This window comes from Bubalus bubalis, chromosome 11 (assembly GCF_019923935.1).
Source record: "Bubalus bubalis isolate 160015118507 breed Murrah chromosome 11, NDDB_SH_1, whole genome shotgun sequence".
NCBI classification, from domain to species: Eukaryota; Metazoa; Chordata; class Mammalia; order Artiodactyla; family Bovidae; genus Bubalus; species Bubalus bubalis.
Genome location: NC_059167.1, coordinates 83,103,006 through 83,122,535, shown reverse-complemented (window position 1 = coordinate 83,122,535; position 19,530 = coordinate 83,103,006). Strand labels below are relative to the sequence as shown.

The 19,530-nt window shown below is 40.4% G+C and overlaps 1 protein-coding gene across 8 annotated transcripts in view; it reads left to right on the top strand.

The window, feature by feature from the left end:
• Nucleotides 1-266: 266 nt before the first annotated feature.
• The window catches only part of NEO1 (neogenin 1), a 238,959-nt gene continuing 219,695 nt past the window's right edge, over nt 267-19,530 (top strand). For 5 of the 8 annotated variants that reach the window (XM_025296187.3, XM_045162125.1, XM_044925355.2 and 2 more), the window contains exon 1: nt 268-548. In XM_025296187.3, the coding sequence (XP_025151972.2) occupies nt 422-548 (127 nt within the window). In that variant the 5' untranslated portion in view covers nt 268-421. Of the gene's footprint in view, nt 549-19,530 lie in introns of all 8 variants that reach the window. The other 3 variants (XM_044925356.2, XM_045162126.1, XM_025296186.3) reach the window with 2 other exon arrangements.

Sequence of the window (19,530 nt, the reverse complement as noted above, 5' to 3'; positions counted from 1 at the left end):
GACGAGGGAGACGCGCGCCTGCGCGTGCGCGGGGGTGCGCGCCCGGGGTCCCCGCCCCCCACCCCCGCCGCCCGCGGTCTCCGCCCCCCTCGCGCTAGTGTGTGTGGAGCCGGAGTCGGCGGCGGGTGGCGGCGCCTGGAACCTAGAGACGGACCCAGCCCCCCCGCCCCCCAGCCCCGGAATGTACTGACTCCCCCCTCTCCGCTCTCCTCCCCTCTCCGCCTCCCTGCAGGAGGGAGGCGCCCCCGAGTCTCCCCTCCCGCGAGAGGGGCCGCGCGGGCCGGGCCGGGTCGGGCTGGAGCAGCGGCGGCGGCCGCCGCGGGAGCCAAGCCTGCAGCGAGGGACCGGCTGAGGCGCGCGGGAGGGAAGGAGGCGAGGGCTCCGCGGTGCTGCCGCCGCCGCTGCCGCTTGCCGGGAAGAGATGGCGGCGGAGCCGGGAGCCTGGCGACTCCTCAGCACTTCCTTCTGGCTCTGCTGCCTGCTGCTGCTCGGGCGCCGGGCGCCAGGCGTCGCGGCCGCCAGGAGCGGCTCCCCGCCGCAGTCCTCAGGTAAGCGGCGGCCGCGGGGCGCCGACCCGGGAGGCTTGGGGTGGGGGCGGGGGCGCGGTACCGGCACCGGCGGCGGCTGCGGTGTTTTTGTTTAGGATCCAGGAGGAAACGTGCAGGAACTTCTCTGTCTCGTCTCGGGTTGCGGAGGAGAAAGGGGATCGCGCAGGGTGGAGAGTGAAGTGGGCAGGCTGGGGCGCCGCCAGGAGAGGGGCGGCGGTGGGGGCGCATCGGGGGCTCCTGGGTTTAGTTGTGCGCTTTGTACCCGGAGGCAGGTTCACCCCTCGCCTCCCTCCCCTCCCCCAAGGCTCATCCCACTTGTAAGAGTGGGACATTCTTGTGCTCACACAAGCACCAGTAGAGGCCACTACACACCTCATTAAATAAACAATCGTATGGCCAATTCATTAATTTCAGGAAAGGGGTGGGGGCCTGAACTCTGCATTCCCTGGCCAGGGATTTCCCAGCTGAAGTCCCAGGGACGCGCTGGTTGATCTCCAGGGACTCCTCGTGCGGGATTTGTAGCCCCGAGGCAGCGGAAGAGCGAGGGTGTCCGAGGGACACGACTGACCCCCCGTAACTGGTGGTGTTGACTTAACGATGAGAGCGCCTTGGAGAACAGCTCCAAGTGATTATATCTCTTAGTGTTTCCGTTATGAAAATACCTCGTCTTTCCTGGGGATTACAACAATATTTATAGCCTGTTATCGGGCTGTTAACCTAGGGAATTGTGTAAGTATCGGATGTTAAGTACTTGCACGTTGTTTTCAAGTGGCAATATTTAAATATATTTATCCACAAAAGCTATTTTCAGGCTTTGTAGATCATAGATTATTGAAATCACCTGCATTTCTATTTATTTAAGGGGACCAATGAACAAAACGCCAAACCTGCCCGTAAGGACCTTACTGTATAATTGAGGAGCGGGGCACACTCACCAGAAGGGCAAATTAGCATGCATGTAATCTGTTTCAATTGTTTGACCAAGGCGGTGTATCATAAAACTGGACAACTTTCACCTAGTTGCATGAGATCTGAAATTTTCATATTTGAAAGTCATTTTATCAGGCACAGTGGCAGCTTCTTTATATTTAAAATCACACTGCAATGTAGCTTGTCTGATAAAAGCTTTCTTTTTTGATTTCCTCAGAGTATATGTAGCACATAGGTTTTACCAGTGTTAAAAAGTTTTAAACCCAAAGTACTATCAAATCAGCTACATAAACAATAGGTTTTTAGTATCAAGCTTACACTTGTACATTCAACCTGGAATACACATGTTGGTCCTGAAATGTAAGTACCTGATCCACCCCTTTCTATTCTTGTGGATAAGCAAGAAAAATATAGCTATCATAGAAGACTTATTTAATTTTACATGTAAAATTTTATATATAGTTCATCATGTTTGTGGTAGGTAATTGGTGGAGTTTCTGTTTAAAATTTTGTCAGTAATTTTGTAAGTAAAGTGCTAGTAATTTTAGATTAATAAAAACAAGAAGTCTCTTAGGAAGTCATGACAACTATTTCACCATTAATTCATTTGATGGACTTTTATTTTGTGCTGATAAGAGGTGAGAAGCATGACTGAAACGTGCACTTTGCCTTCATGGGGTTTGCAGTCCTGTGTAGGAAAGACAGCCATTTAAATACTAATTATATAGTAATTAAGTTGTTCTGATAAGCACTACTGAGAAGACTAGGCTTATGAGAAAGCTTAGACTGCAGGGACCTAACCTAGACTGGGTGTCAGCATGTCAGCAGCGAGATCTGAGTAGGAGCAGAGGTGAGGTGATGCACAGATAATTAGTGGTATAGTTGGGTCTAAAGTGTGAATCTTCTGATTCTCTGCAGAGTGCTTTCCACAATCCATCCAGCCTCACTGCAAAAGGAAAAGGAGTAACTGCAGCTAGGAAGGGTTGGTCAGTTCATTCGCAGGCTGCAAAGACATTAAGGGAATTGAAAAGGGAGTCAGCAGTGACTGAACAAGCTGTTTGAGTAAATCATATGTCTTTTGTCAGTGGCTTAAATTTTTTATTTCCGTTAAGGGGTAGACTTAGACACCTTTCTGTAGGGGACTATAGCAAACAGGTGGTGGGATATGGAGATACTTGGTAGTAAAAGAACAATAGAGTGTGGGGCCGCAGTATAAATGGGGTGTTTTTCCAACATTGAGTAGACAAGAGGAGGTAGAGGAAAGAGGGGAGGACTGGTGAGAGAAAAGGGTCAGCAGTAGAAGAGGGTTGGAAGTGATTAGGTACACCATCTTCGGGAAGGAAGGAGAAGCAGATTACTGAAAAGATACGCAGGGACCAAGAGAAAGAGGACAGGACAGAGCTGCCTGTGCAGTGCGAGTCTTCGCTGACTAGAGTGATGAGGAATGGTGCACATGTGGAATTAGGGTGCCAGCATGGAGACTGGTCGGAAAACAATGTGAGAGCTCATTTGAAATCTGAAGTTCCAGTTTCAAGAGACTCGATCAGCTGCCTACACTTTCAGTGGCAACTTTTTGTATCCCAAGAGCAGAATTAGTGAGAAGTTTTAATCCAGTATTGATTACTTCTGAGTTACATGAAACGTAGAAATTGTTTTTTTAAAGCTTTTATTAAAATAATCAAATATTCAATTTTCTGATCAAATTGCAGAAGAATATTTGATAAAATGTCATAATGATGCTGAGGCTAGCCTTGACGTAGACTTCAGAGGTGTACTATAGAGGCCATGTAGCTATACTTCTCATTTAAGGAAAGACTCCTCTTGTTAACATCCTGCGTAGGTGACTGTCAGCCTGAGTCATTAATTTGGTGATGTGATTCATTACCTCACAAGGTAGTCTGTTGCCGTTTCAAATAACTTCTGTTAGTTATTTAAACTAACAGAGCATAAACTTTGTTTTATGCAGTACATTTAACTTTAATTTTCACCCTCCCCATCTTTCTTGAATTTTTTTCTCTTTTCTTGCCTTTTTTTGGTGTCACCCTATCTCTTGATTTATCTCGTACTCCTGTAATCAATTCTTCATTTGTTTCAGGTTTTTCTTTCATCCTCTCATTAAATATTGGTGTCTAAGTTAAAGTTTGCTTTATGCAGTACATTTAACTTTAATTTTCACCCTCCCCACCCTTCTTGAATTTTTTTCTCTTCTGTTGCCGTTTTTTCGGTGTCACCCTATCTCTTGATTCATCTGGTACTCCTGTAATCAGTTCTTCGTTTGTTTTCAGGTTTTTCTTTCATCTTCTCATTACATATTGGTGTCTAAGTTTGATCTTATTCTGTACATTTTACTTGTCTTCAGTTGCTAATTTAAGCTAATGACTCTCCTGGTCCCCTCTTCATGTATCACTCTCTAGCTTCACTGAAGAGGTACCGTATGTTACACAAGACCAAAGGTAAATTTATCTTTGCTCCTCTTCTCTCATCCCCTCTCCCCAGACAGTAACAAACCAATTTCTGGTCTGGGACTCTTACACTGATTGATTGATTACATGGACCTGTCTTCCTTTGTTACCTGTCTTGGACATCACTGTTCATTACTCAACCAAGTTGAGATTTAGAAGTCACCCTGGACTCTTTCCCCTCCCTCTTTCCCCTAGCCAGTCTGTGTGTGCGTTCTCAGTCGTATCTGACTCTTTGCCAGCCCATGGACTGTGGCCCGCCAGGCTCCTCTGTCTATGGAATTCTCCAGGCAAGATGGGTTGCTGGAGTGGGTTGCCATTTCCTCCTCCAGGGGATCTTCCCAACCCAGGGACTGAACACTAGTCTCCTGTGTCTCTTGCATTGGCAGGCGGATTCTTTACCACTGTGCCCTGGGAAGCAACCCCAACTATAGCCAATGGTTCTTGATTTTTACCTCCTAAATATTTCTTGAATCATCACCACCTCACTGAGAGTAACAACAGTGGCTCTGTAATGAATCTCTTTACCTCCACAGTTAGCCTCTAGAAATCTGTCGTCCTGCCCAAATGAGCTTTCTTATATGGTTTTCTGAGCATGCCACTCTGCTACTTATAATCTCATAGTAGTGTTCCATAGCTTGCATGTTAAAGTATAAACTTCTTGGCATGGAAATGGTGAGGCATTTGTGTCTTTTACCACAGGCTCCCACACTCCCAGTTTAAAGCCTCATTTCTTCTAACGTGTATCTGTGGTCCACCTCTCCAGGTTAACTTCAGGTCTCCAGGCCTTTGTTCATGCTGTTCTTTCTTCCTGGTAATGCCACTTCCCATCTTATCTACTTTTGAAACTCATACTCATTTGTTCAGTGAATTTTTCTCTACTCTCCTGTACCCCCAAAGAGACTTAGAGTCACTCTCTGTGTCCCCATAGCTCTTTGAGTCCTTTTCATGTAGTGTTACTTATTTCTTATCTTCTCTACTAGTCTGAACCTCTTGAGGGTTTGGATTTTTCTTACCTGGTATAAAACAAGCATCTGGCACAGAATTGATTACCATTAATTGTTTATTTATTGAATACTGAATCTCTTATTTTTTTTAATTCCTGGGCCTTATAGCACAAATCTGATTCCTTTATATGATGGTCCTTCACATGTCTGATGACAAAAATTTTGTGTGTGGGTATGTGTTGCTTTCTCTTTCTTCTTTCTAAATTAATCATCCTAATTCCTTCAACCACTCTTCATATTACTTAGTTTTTCACCTTTTGTGAGTTTGATCATCTTTTTCTGGATATGCTGCAGTTTTAGTATTTAGTAGTTTACTCATCTTTGGAAAGATCAGTGATCATACTAATTGATCTGTAAACAGAGGCTAATGCCCTGCTTTGCCTGCGTAATAGAATGAAGGATAAAAGAGTTTGTAGATTTGCAGGGTGAGTGCTCAAAGGAGATTAGAAATGTGACTGCTTTTAGTAAACCATATGAAAATTAATATGTGAATGGTGAAAAAAGACTTACCATATAGAGGCTGAGAATTTGAACATGACTCATCTGTTGGGGGCTATAGGCAGGCAAGAATAATACCTTGCTTATCTGAGTTGTCAGAAGAATACAGTGTCTTGATAAAATTGCTGATAAACTGCTAAGTACAGTGTCTGTGTAGAAAGAATGGTTTTAATGCTTTTTATGAACTTAAAAACGTAGTATAATTCTATTAAATTTTTTGAAAGTGTAGTTTTTTTTCCAGCATTGATAATTGTTGGTTTCTTTATTACTTCTTGCTAATATAAAATATAGGGATAATATTAATCTCATTATGTGGAAGCTCTTTTTATCTATTTAGTAGTCTTTCTTGCCAGACCCTTCATTTTTTTTTACTGACTTGTGTGTGATTGGGAGATGTTTACCAGGCAATTGATGGTGTTTTGGCTTCTGGGTAAAATTACATCAACAGTAAGAAAGTAGTCAGGGGAAATGACTATAGTTAAGATCTTATCGATCAGAGAGCTAATGAGGTGAGAAAAAAATCTTATGTTTATGACTTTTTCAAAATTGACTTTTGTCATGGGACACAAGCAGTGAAAGATGATATTAAAATATAGCCCCAATTTTGGGATTTGTTCAGAATCAAATGAGTTTTTTAACTAAAAATTTTTGGAAATAGAGACAAAACATTTCATATAGACCCCCTGGTATAATTTTGGTATTTTTCTTTCTAGTCACTATCTATATGGCACATAATTTTTATGTTGTAATAGTGGTATATGTACAACCTTTTATGTACATTATGCCATTTTTCTTTGTTGCCACACTATCTTTAAATCAATTAAAAATTTTAAAAATGCTTAAATACATGTTCGTTTGAAGGAAATGAAAAAGTACCTAAAGTAAATCTTCCACCAACAAATTCCTTTTTTTTTAACCCATAAATAACCACTTCTAATACTTTTCCTTCTGTATTTATATATGTGTATGGTTTTATTTTTTACACATAAGCAAGATCATGCTGCTGCTAAGTCGCTTCAGTCGTGTCCAACTCTGTGCGACCCCATAGACGGTAGCCCACCAGGCTCCCCCGTCCCTGGGATTCTCCAGGCAAGAACACTGGAGTGGGTTGCCATTTCCTTCTCCAATGCATGAAAGTGAAAAGTGAAAGTGAAGTCACTCAGTTGTGTCCGACTCCCAGCAACCCCATGGACTGCAGCCCACCAGGCTCCTCCGTCCATGGGATTTTCCAGGCAAGAGTACTGGAGTGGGGTGCCATTGCCCACTCCAGTACATGCTACTTACTGTTTTTCAATTTGTTCTTGGTTAACAGTGTGATGGCAATCTCTTCATGCCACTACCTACAGATTTTCCTATAATATTTAAAATGCCTGTATAATATTCCAGTGAATCAGTTCAATATTAGTAGTGGCCAATAAAAGTACTATTTATTGAGTACTCACTGAGCTGTAAGGCTGTGCCGTGCTCTAATACATGTGTTAAATCCAGTATACAACCCGGTGAGGAAGATTGTAATATGTCGCCATTCTGTAGTTGAGGTAACTGAGTCTGAAATGTTAAGTGAATTGTCATAGGCCTCACAGCTCTCATGTGGAAAAGTTGGCATCCAGATCCAGTTCTTTACAGGTCCAAAGACTGATCAGTATACTGATCTTTAGTATACTGCATACTGCTGCTCATGATTATTCTCCTTTTATGGATGTTGATGTTGTTTTCAGTATTTTGCTCTAATAGAAAATGCTGTAATGAACATATAGTCTTTCCCTCTATATTTTGGATTCCCTCATGTGGGATTATTGGTGAAAAGGTAATTTTTGTGTGTATGTGGGAATCAGGGTTCCATTACTTTTGAAAGAGTAATGAGATCATTAAGAATAATATCATTGACCTGTACTTTTATGATTCTTCAAGACATTTTCATCTTTAATTGTGAACTTAAGGCCAATATTTTAAAATGCAGGTCCCATAGCTTCTCTGTTTCGACTCAAAACTGAAGAGATTAATTACTTAATTAATAAGTAATTTCAAAGGTCACTTCTATCTCCCAAGTTTCTATAACTCTGAAGTCTATAAAATTAAGTGGTAGGTTTATCTCAGCTAAATGACTTCTGTTCCGTTCATGTGTTTGAACACTGATCAGTTCTGTTCTTTGATTCAAGAATTACCTTTTGTCATTCTTGAAAGCCCAAGTTACTGTACATCTTTTTTTCCCCCTAATGTGAAGTTGGATATGATTGGGAGAATCTTTTAAGTTGCCTGTTAATGGTCATATATGATTTTACTTCATGTGTGTGAAGATAGCTTTAGGGCTGATTTCAAGAAATAAAGTTTCAGTGTTAAGCAATTGTAACATGTTTTAAGTTGCAGTATTACTTGAAATATTAGATAATTTTAGGCTTATAAGGGATGTAAACTAAACTGGCAAGGTTACTGATGTAGCTGGAAAGAGCAGATTTTGATTCTCCCTTTGACTTGCTTATGTAAAGAAAGGGGAGAGAGAGAGGTAGTGGTTTTTATGTTTTATTTCACTAAAATCAGTACTTGAGTTCTTTTTAAGGAGTTACCAGTTGGACAGTTGGAGATGCACATTGTGTCTTTGCTTTTCCTATTAAAAAGAACCATGAGAAACAACCTCTTTTTTTGAAAAAAACATTTTATTGAAGTATAGTTGATTTACAATGCTGTTATTAAAAAGTGATTCATTTATATATATATATACTTTTTCATATTCTTTTCCATTATAGTTTATTATAGGATATTGAATACAAATCCCTGTGCTATGTAGTAGGACCTGTTCATCCATTTTATGTATGATATGATAAGTCACTTCAGTCGTGCCCAACTCTGTGTGACCCCATAGACGGCAGCCCACCAGGCTCCTCTGTCCCTGGGATTCTCCAGGCAAGAATACTGGAGTGGGTTGCCATTTTCTTCTCCAATGCATGGCATGCATGCGAGCTAAGTCGCTTCAGTCATGTCCGACTCTGTGAGACCCTATGGACAGCAGCCCACCAGGCTCCTCTGTCCACGGGATTCTCCAGGCAAGAATACTGGAGTGGGTTGCCATTTCCTATGTATAGTAGCTTGTTAATCCCCAACTCCTAATTTATCCTTCCCCATCCCCTTACCCCTTTGATAACAACCATAGTTTGTTTTCTATGTCTGTCAGTCTGTTTTTGTTTTGTAAATAGTTTCATTTGTGTCATATTTAAATTCTGCATGTAAGTGATATATATGCTGTTTGTCTTTCTGATTGACTACACTTAGTATGATAATCTCTAGGTCCATCCATGTTGTTGCTGCGTCATTCGTGTCTGACTCTGTGCGAGCCCATAGATGGCAGCCCACCAGACTCCGCCGTCCCTGGGATTCTCCAGGCAAGAACACTGGAGCGGGTTGCCATTGCCTTCTCCACCTGTTGTTGCAAATGACATTAAAAAATAACTTCCTTTAAACTCGTTTTATGGCAGGAATTTTTCAATTTAATTTTGTAGTCAGTTGGATAGTTGTTGTATAGCCAAAACTAAAAATCGAGGTAGTTTTGACTAGTTGCAAACATGTTATCTTGGAGGTATAATTATGCCAAAGCCATGCACTGTGGAGTTACTAAGATTCATTGGACATGTTTTCTATCCTTAGGAAACCTTGGTCTAATAGCGGAGATAATAACTTAATTTGGAGAGAGAAGGTATAATTACTGCTGTAGGTGGAAAAACAAATTCTGGAATTATTGTGTTACTATTAATCAAAATAACACTACTGCTTTTCTCATAGTTTTGGTTCTATGTGTTTAGAGTAGTCCCAACTTAGTTTTAACAAGTCAGTAGACTAGAATGCTCAAAGGGAGTTATTTTTCATGTCCTCTGAGTGAAATGATTGCTGGAATGTTTGAATACATGAGAATGCTAATAATGGAACCATCTAGGGGTACAGCTACTTCCATGTCTTCGGGAAATCCGGAGATTGATCGTACAGGTTTTCAGGATTTATTTATTACTGGTCAGTAATAGCCAATAAAGCTTATAGAGGAGCCCTAAGCAGAGTGAATTTTTAAAATGATAACCACATGGAAGCTGAATACAGAATATTTGTTTTTCAGCTGCAAAGTGAGTAAAAAAATTACCAAGATATATCTTTATATTAAGGTCTAATTAAGATGATAACACTATCTTATACAAATTCAGGGAATAGAATAACAAATTACAAGTTTTATTCATAATTTTTTATTCGTAGCATGACTTTTCATGTAAAAACTAAAATTTGAGGATCTTTTTGGTTAATTCTTGAAAGCTTTTGGTTTGAAGGGTGTTGTTAGTTGTTTCAAAGTTACACAGTGTTGTATATCCAGGAGATTGTGTGTATTGTGGTGATTAGTGAAGTGAAAGTGAAAGTCGCTCAGTGTCTGACTCTAGGCCAGAATACTGGAATGGGTAGCCTTTCCCTTCTCCAGGAGATCTTCCCAACCCAGGGATTGAGCCCAGGTCTCCCGTACTGCAGGTGGATTGTTTACCAGCTGAACCTCAAGGGAAGGCCTGTTTATTAATAACAACCCAACTACACAGAAGTCAACTGTCTTGAACCCTCACTTCCAAAACACAGCTGAAGACTAGAGGATAAAAGAAATAATCAAAATCTGTATATCAAAGTAAATAAGTTTCTCAGAGTCCCTGAAGTCTTTGTTTAGAGCCTGTTTATCTTTAATTCACATGTAGTTCTAACAAACTATGTTATCTGATTTCTGAGTCCATGGTTGATCAGAACTGGTTGGAAGACTTATTTTGGAAACGACCTTTAACAACAGCAATTGGTCACCTTTGTAACGAAGAAGATGTAAAATAAGTATAAGAACACAAAGATCTTCTCTTAAACAGAAGTGGTTGTCTCAGCCAGGCTGAGGAGTTTCTTTTCTTTTCCATCACTGCTAATGGATATTTCCTGCCCTTGACCATTTCTTTTGCCCCTCATTCTATAGATACAGTCACTGTCTGGGAAGAAATATCTTCCCTCAGAAATCTCTGGAGTCCCATCTCATTTCAGAGTATTAACATGAGTCCATGTCGGCTCTTGAGGTGGGAGAAAAGGAAATGTGAATAGAAAGGGAGGTGAGGTGACAGGGCAGGGTTCCTTCTCTGCTAGTCCCTGCCCCTCAAGCCGTAGAATTTCTCTTTTAGCAACATTTTAAACCCTGATGGCTCAAATATTTATATGAATTTAAATTTGGGGAGTGACATTAATTGTTGATTTGATTTTAAGAAAATAAAAAATATTTTAAAAATTTCAAACAATATGTAAAATACAGTGAGATCATACATTTCAACCCACTCCCCAGAGATAATCACTTTTAATAGTTATGGACTTCTGTTTTATGTATACAATTAAATCTTTTAATTATATAATATATACATATACAAGTGGGATTGTGCTGTGCGTTCTGTTTTCCAGCTTGTTCTGGGACATCTTTCCATTGTGAGTACATATAATTTATCACAGCTATTTTGATAGTCACATGGTATTTTATAGATGTATCATAATTTATTTAACCAGTTCCATTTAATGTTCTCAAATTATTTATTGCAATCATATGCAGTGAACCCACTTTAACAAATGTCTTTGTGCACATGTCCGAATATACTATAGAACAAGTTTGTAAATGCTGGAATTATAGGATAAAACTGCGTGTGTTAAAATATTTGCTAGTTATTTCCAAGTTCTTCAAAATGCTGATTTTTCTCTATCAACAGCCTGTTTATCCACACACTTGCCAAAATAATATTTTCAGACCTCAGGCTTTGTCAGTCTGATAGATGAATAAAGTATATTTCTTTAAATTTTATATTTTAAAATGATTAATGGAGTTGAGCATCTTTCAGATTTTTATTAATGGTTTATATTATTTCTGAGAATTGTCTGTCTTTTGTTCATATTCCTTTAGTTAGTTAAAGTCGCTCAGTCGTGTCTGACTCTTCGTGACCCCATGGACTGTGTAGCCCACCAGGCTCCTCCATCCATGGGATTCTCCAGGCAAGAATACTGGAGTGGGTTGCCATTTCTTTCTCCATGGGATCTTCCCAACTTAGGGATCAAACCCAGGTCTCCCGCATTGCAGGCAGATGCTTTAACCTCTGAGCCACCTATCCTTTCTCAAATTGATGGTTCATTTATAAATATAAATTAGATAATATACTTAAGAATAGGAACAATTTAAAACTACTGTCAAAACTCCCATGGCTACTTGTGGTTTTTCACAGAATGAGAAGCATACAGAGTAGTTGAGTCAAGTCTGCTTACCTGGCTTCTGCTAGCCACTGCTAATATTTGCTTGATGTGGATTCAAAACTTTCAAACAGTTCTATTTTGAAGGAAAAAAATCTTAATCATTGATTTGAGTGAAAAATAGGAGTTGAAACATGATATTACCTCTTTTAAGACAGGATGACTACTTTTAGTTTAGAATAAGTTCAGTTAATCAAATATTTGAAGGCTGGTTTGTCTCAAGATACCAAGGTGGTTTAAAGTGGAAAATGGATTAAGGATGCAACAGGAAAGACAAGGGACAGGATCTGATTTCCATTTTTGAATACCCTGAGACGGAGATGCCAGCATAACGTCTCTGTAAAGGTATTACAGAATTGGGAGGTCTGGCTAGAAATGTAGATTCAAGAATTGTCTAATAGAGGTGATACTTCAAGCCATGGTGGTGGTGGTTTAGTTGCTAAGTGGTGTCAAACTCTTGCGACCTCACGTACTGTAGCCTGCCAGGCTCCTCTGTCCATGGGCTTCTCTAGGCAAGAATACTGGAATGGGCTGCCATTTCCTTCTCCAGGGGATCTTCCTAACTCAGGGATCAAACCTGGGTCTCCTGCATTGCAGGCAGGTTCTTTACCCACTGAGCTACAGAAACTAGATCATTTCCCTGAGGAAGGAAGAAGAAAACCTAGGGCAAAGACTTCAAAGTGTAGCCTTCATTGGGTGTCCAAAGGAAGGAAGTAGTGCTGTGTCTGTAGAACAAGGTTAGTACCTAGAATCAGAGCTATGCAAAATGATAAAATTCATTTAGCTCCTGGATATCTTATTTAGAAACATTTGTGTGAATAAATGGGATAGTGATAAAGTAATCTTTGTTATTTTTCCTTACCTCTATGTGCATGTCGTGGCCCTAGGTTAGAGTGCTAGGCAGGGAGAGGGGAGGCTTACAAAGAATTCTGAGCAATTCTTTACTATAAATAACATATGTAATAACTTACCACTCTACTGTACTGATGTAGGCAGTAAATGAGTTGTGTGTTCATGCTTAGAACAGAACCTGGTTTATCTTAACTACTCATTAAACATAAACTCTTGTTTTTTATTATTTTTATAAACTGAATGGAGAGGCTAGCTAAAGATACTTGAAAATTAGATAAAATTTATATAATTTGGTTTATATTATCTGATGACTATGTATTGCTAGATTGTTAAATGAGTGAATATATGTAGGGAAGGATAAGAATTTGTTTCATTTGGAGTATCTGGTTAATAAGTTTCTTGGAGGAGGTAAGACTTGAGCTGGTTTTGAAGGCATGAGTAAGCTTTTTATATGGGCAGGCTCTTCTGGCAAGGAGAGTATAAGGAAGAGCAGTATGAGTTGAGGCAGAATGTTCTTGATCAGTAAACTGTTTCTTGAAAAAGCTCACTTCTGTTACTCTGAAGTTTATCATTTGTTATGAAACAGAGATTTATTTATTTGTTATAAACGGTGATTATTAGATGATGAAATCATAGGCCAGATAATCTTTTAAAGATTCTGATGCTAGAAAGGAGGCTGGAGGTAGTGCTTGTTCCAGTTTTTAATGCCTGAAAATCGACCTTATCATGACATATTTGTTTCATAAAATCTGCTAGGCATTGTGAGTATCTTTTCTGAAACATTTGATTTCTCTGGATTTTATTCAAAACTCCAGAAATAAGCTTCAGGATGATGTGTATTGGGAAGTACTGAGGAATTAAATTTTTGCTACTTTATGAAGAGATCCTATTGATGGGTGGGGTTGTGTTCCCTCCCTGCTATTTGACCTGAGGCCCAACTGTGGTGGAGTTAATGAACATAATGAGATGGACCTCCTTCAAAAGGTCCAAGCACGCATTGCTGCACTCTGTGCCCCCAGCCCTGCAGCAGGCCCTTGCCTCCACCAGAGACTCCTGGACACTCACGGGCAAGTCTGGATCAGTCTCTTGTGGGGTCACTGCTCCTTTATCCTGGGTCCTGGTGCACACAAAGTTTTGTTTGTGCCCTCCAAGAGTCTGTTTCCCCAGTCCTGTGTAAGTTCTGGTGGCTCTATGGTGGGGTTAATGGCAACCTCCTCCCAGAGGGCTTATGCCATACCTAGGTCTACTGCATCCAGAGCCCTTACCCCTGCAGCAGTCCACTGCTGACCCGTACCCCACAGGAGACACTCAAACACAGCTCTGTCTCAGTCTCTGTGGGGTCTCTGGGTTCTGGTGCACCCAAGGTTTGTTTGAGCCCTCTGAGCATCTCTGGCAGGTATGGGGTTTGATTCTAAATGCGATTTCACGATTTTGCCCCTCCTACCATCTTGCTGGGGTTTCTCCTTTGCCCTTTGACTTGGGGTATCTCCTCAAAGTCACTCCAGTGCGGTTATCTTCATTAACTCCACCATAGTTTGGCCTCAGGTCAAATAACAGGGTGGGAACACAGCCCCACCCATCAACAAAAAGTTGGATTAAAGATTTACTGAGCATAGCCGTGCCCATCAGAACAAGATCCAGTTCCCCTTCAGTCAGTCTCTCCCATAAGGAAGCTTTCATAAGCCTCTTATCCATTTCCATCAGAGGGCAGACAGAATGAAAATCACAATCACAGAAAACTAACCGATCTGATCACATGGACCACAGCCTTGTCTCACTCAGTGAAACTACGAGCCAGGCGATGTAGGGCCACCCAAGACGGATGGGTCATGGTAGAGAGTTCTGACAAAACGTGGTCCACTGGAGAAGGGAATGGCAAACCACTTCACTATTCTTGCCTTGAGAATGCCATGAACAGTATGAAAAGGCAAAAAGATAGGACACTGAAGGATGAATTCCCCAGGTCAGTAGGTGCCCAATATGCTACTGGAGATCAGTGGAGAAATAACTCCAGAAAGAATGAAGAGACGGAACCAAAGCAAAAACAACACCCAGTTGTGGATGTGACTGGTGATGGAAGTAAAGTTCGATGCTGTAAAGAGCAATATTGCATAGGAACCTGGAATGTTAGGTCCATGAATCAAGGCAAATTGGAAGTGGTCAAACAGGAGATGGCAAGAATGAACATTGACATTTTAGGAATCAGTGAACTAAAATGGACTGGTGTGTGTGAATTTAACTCAGATGACCATGATTAATCTACTACTGTGGGCAAGAATCCCTGAGAAGAAATGGAATAGCCATCATAGTCAACAAAAGAGTCTGAAAGGCAGTACTTAGATGCAATCTCAAAAACGACAGAATGATCTCTGTTTGTTTCCAAGGCAAACCATTCAATATCACAGTAATCCAAGTCTATGTCCTGATCAGTAATGCTGAAGAAGCTGAAGTTGAATGGTTCTATGAAGACCTACAGGCCTTTTAGAACTAACACCTAAAAAAGATGTCTTTTTAAACATTGTAGGGGACTGGAGTGCAAAAGTAGGAAGTCAAGAAATACATGGAGTAATAGGCAAATTGGGCCTTGGAGTACAGAATGAAGCAGGGCAAAGGCTAATAGAGTTTTGTCAAGAGAACACACTGGTCATAGCAAACACCCTCTTCCAACAACACAAGAGAAGACTCTACACATGGACATCACCAGATGGTCAGTACTGAAATCAGATTGATTATATTCTTTGCAGCCAAAGATGGAGAAGCTCTATACAGTCAGCAAAAACAAGACCAGGAGCTGACTGGCTCAGATCATGGACTCCTTACTGCCAAATTAAGACTTAAATTGAAGAAAGAGGGAATACCACTAGACCATTTAGGTATGATGTAAATCAAATCTCTTATGATTATGCAGTGGAAGTGACAAATAGATTCAAGGGATTAGATCTGATAGACAGAGTGCCTGAAGAACGATGGATGGAGGTTCGTGACATTGTACAGGAGGCAGTGATCAAGAACATCCCCAAGAAAAAGAAATGCAAAAAGGCACAGTGGTTGTCTGAGGAGGCCTTACAAATAGCTGTGAAAAGAAGAGAAGCAAAAGGCAAAGGAGAAAAGGAAAGATACACCCATTTGAATGCAGAGTTCCAAAGAATAGCAAAGAGAGATAAGAAAGCCTTCCTCAGTGATCAGTACAAAGAAATAGAGGAAAGCAATGGATTAGGAAAGACTAGAGATCTCTTGAAGAAAATTAGAAATACCAAGGGAACATTTCATGCAAAGATGGGCACAATAAAGGACCGAAGTGGAATGGACCTGACAGAAGCAGAAGATATTAAGAAGTGGCAAGAATAAACAGAAGAACTATACAAAAAAGATCTTCATGACCCAGATAAGCACAGTGGTGTGGTCACTCACGTAGAGCCAGACATCCTGGAATGCGAAGTCAAGTGGGCCTTAGGAAGCATCACTATGAACAAAGCTAGTGGAGGTGATGGAATTCCAGTTGAGCTGTTTCAAATTCTAAAAGATGATGCTGTGAAAGTGCTGCACTAAATATGCCAGCAAACTTGGAACACTCATCAGTGGCCACAGGACCAGAAAAGTTCAGTTTTCATTCCAATCCCAAAGAAAGGCAATGCCAAAGAATGCTCAAGCTACTGCACAATTGCACTCATCTCACACGCTAGCAAAGTAATGTTCAAAATTCTCCAAGCCAGGTTTCAACAGTACATGAACCATGAACTTCCAGATGTTCAAGCTGGATTTAGAGATGGCGGAGGAACCAGAGATCAAATTGTCAACATCTGTTGGGTCATTGAAAAACCAAGAGAGTTCCAGAAAAACTTTATTCACTATGCCAAAGCTTTTGACTGTGTGGATTACAACAAACTGAAAAATTCTGAAAGAGATGGGTATACCAGACCACCTTACCTGCCTTCCAAGAAATCTGTATGCAGGTCAAGAAGCAACAGTTAGAACTAGACATGGAACAACAGACTGGTTCCAAATCAGGAAAGGAGTACGTCAAGGCTGTATATTGTCACCCTGCTTATTTAACTTATATGCAGAGTACATCACGAGAAGTGCTGGGCTGGATGAAGCACAAGCTGGAATCAAGATTGCCAGGAGAAATATCGATAACCTCAGATATGCAGATGACATCACCCTTATGGCAGAAAGTGAAGAACTAAAGAGCCTCTTGATGAAAGGGAAAGAGGAGAGTAGAAAAATTGGCTTAAAACTCAATATTCAGAAAACAAAGATCATGGCATCTGGTCCCATCACTTCATGGCAAATAATTGGGGAGACAGTGGAAACAGTGACAGACTTTATTTTTTGGGCTCCAAAATGACTGCAGATGGTGACTGCAGGCATGAAATTAAAAGACTCTTGCTCCTTGGAAGAAAAGTTATGACTAACCTAGACAGCATATTTAAAAAAAAACACATTAGTTTGCCAACAAAGTTCATCTAGTCAAAGCTATGGTTTTTCCAGTAGTCACGTATTGATGTGAGAGTTGGACTATAAAGAAAGCTGAGCATCAAAGAATTGATGCTTTTGAACTGTTGTGTTGAAGACTCTTGAGAGTTCCTTGCACTGCAAGGAGATCCAACCAGTCCATTCTAAAGGAAATCCGTCCTGAATATTCTTTGGCAGGACTTATGCTGAAGTGAAACTCTAATACTTTGGCTACCTGATGCAGAGAACTGACTCATTTGAAAAGACCCTGATGCTGGGAAGGATTGAAGGCTGGAGGAGAAGGGGATGACAGAGGATGAGATGGTTGGATGGCATCACCGACTTAATGGACATGAATTTGAGTAAACTCTGGGAGTTGGTGATGGAGAGGGAAGCCTGGCGTGCTGCAGTCCAGGGGGTCGCAAAGAGTTGGACATGCCTGAGTGACTGAACTGAACTGAAGAGATCCTTATTTTTAAAAAAAATTTGTGGAAGCTTTGTGGAATAGTACTTCTTCAGAGTAGGTGTATTTATGTAAGAGATTTTGCAGTGTCAGAATCAGTCTTATCTATCAGCCATTAAAATTTGTGGGTACAAAAAATCAGATAATGCGGTAATGACTCGATACGTAGTTCCACTTTAAGAGTGTTTTAAATTTGCCTCTGCATATGCATAATATTTTGGCCTTTGATATAAAGTTCTCATGTTAGTCTTTTTCTTCAGAATTCACTGGACAGCCCCTTGGCTGCTCCAGTTCAATATTGTATATAATAGTAATGTCTACTAGGTACCCTCATACCCTCATCTTTTTAAAAAACCTTTGTATACTTGTAGAATTGTGTGTGAACTTTGAGATTTAGAAATTTCACCAGAATATGATTAGATGGAAGTTTATTCATTAATTTTTTTTCCTTTTTAGAAAGTAGGTACATGGAGTTGCATTTTGGTTAGGCATTAGATTTAAATTCAGCCGGTAATACGAAGACTGCATATTATTATTTTCCCATTTAACATTCCTTAGGAAGCCCTACATTGTGCTTAGTCGCTCAGTCGTGTCTGACTCTTGTGACACCATAGATTGTAGCCTGGCAGGCTCCTCTGTCCATGGGATTCTTTAGGCAAGAATACTGGAGTGGGTTGCCATTTCTTTCTCCAGGGGGAGCCCTACTTTGGAGGCTGATATTTCATCTCTCAAGTTGGGCTTAGATAGCTTCTCTTCTTAGCATTGAAACAAAATTTTTTTGTTGTTGATCACTAAATAAAGAGGAAGATTTGCCTTGTTCGAAACCATTTTTTAAACTCTAGAATTAAAAGTGTAATGAGATGTTCATACTAAGAGCAGCACACTGGAGCTGTGCTCAAGTAGGAGAACAAGTTCGTATCTCATGCTGCATGCTTATGTGGAATGGCAGGTAGAAGGGCTTGTTCTGTTTAAAGTATTTCCTCTTCTTCATGTATGGTTGAACTCATTTAACTTAAAATGTGTGTAGTTTTTATTGTTCTGAACACGTTTATCTTTCTCAAGGTAGGAAAATTTCTTCTGTTACTCTACTACCTATACTCTGTTAACTCTTTCTGGAATTCCAGATAGGTATATTTGCTCTTTCTCTTTTCTCTATGATGCTTTATTTCTCTTTGTTTGGTGTGTTAATTTTTGCTTTATGGTTTTGAGACTGTGTTAGTAGATACATACAGATTTAGATTGTTATCTTTCTGGTGATTAAAGTCTACTTTTTCTGATATTAATATAGTAGTATCAGCTGTCTTTTGATTAGTGTTGAAGAATTTTCACCCTTTTATTTTCAGCCTGTTTTGTAGTCTTATATTTATGTTTTATATGTAGTAAATTGTTAGGTTTTCTTTTTTATTTACACTGACAGTTTTTGCCTTTTTTCTAGGGCTCTTAGTCTATCTACATGTAATGTAATGGCTGATATACTTGGCTTTAAATCTCCCATTTATTTATTTATTTATTTTTTTTCTTTGTCTGTTCTGTGTTCTCTTTTCTCTTTTTTTTTTCTTCCTTCTTTTTGGTTGCAGTTTTTTCTTTTAGTTTACCAGTTGTATATTCTTTTACTCTTCATCTTATGCTTCTTAAATATACCCTTGACTCATTACTTTTACCATTTATTGGGTAATACAAGGCCTTTCGGAGAGGGCAGTGGCACCCCACTCCAGTACTCTTGCCTGGAAAATCCCATGGATGGAGGAGCCTGGTAGGCTGCAGTCCATGGGGTCACTAAGAGTGGGACACGGCTGAGCGACTTCACTTTCACTTTCCACTTTCATGCATTGGAGAAGGAAATGGCAACCCACTCCAGTGTTCTTGCCTGGAGAATCCCAGGGACGGGGAGCCTGGTGGGCTGCCGTCTATGGGGTCACACAGAGTCAGACACGACTGAAGCGACTTAGCAGCAGCAGCAGCACAAGGCCTTTAGAACACCTATTTTTCCTTTTCTTTTAATTTTTATGTTGCCATTGTTACATATTTTAGTTATGTTTATATTT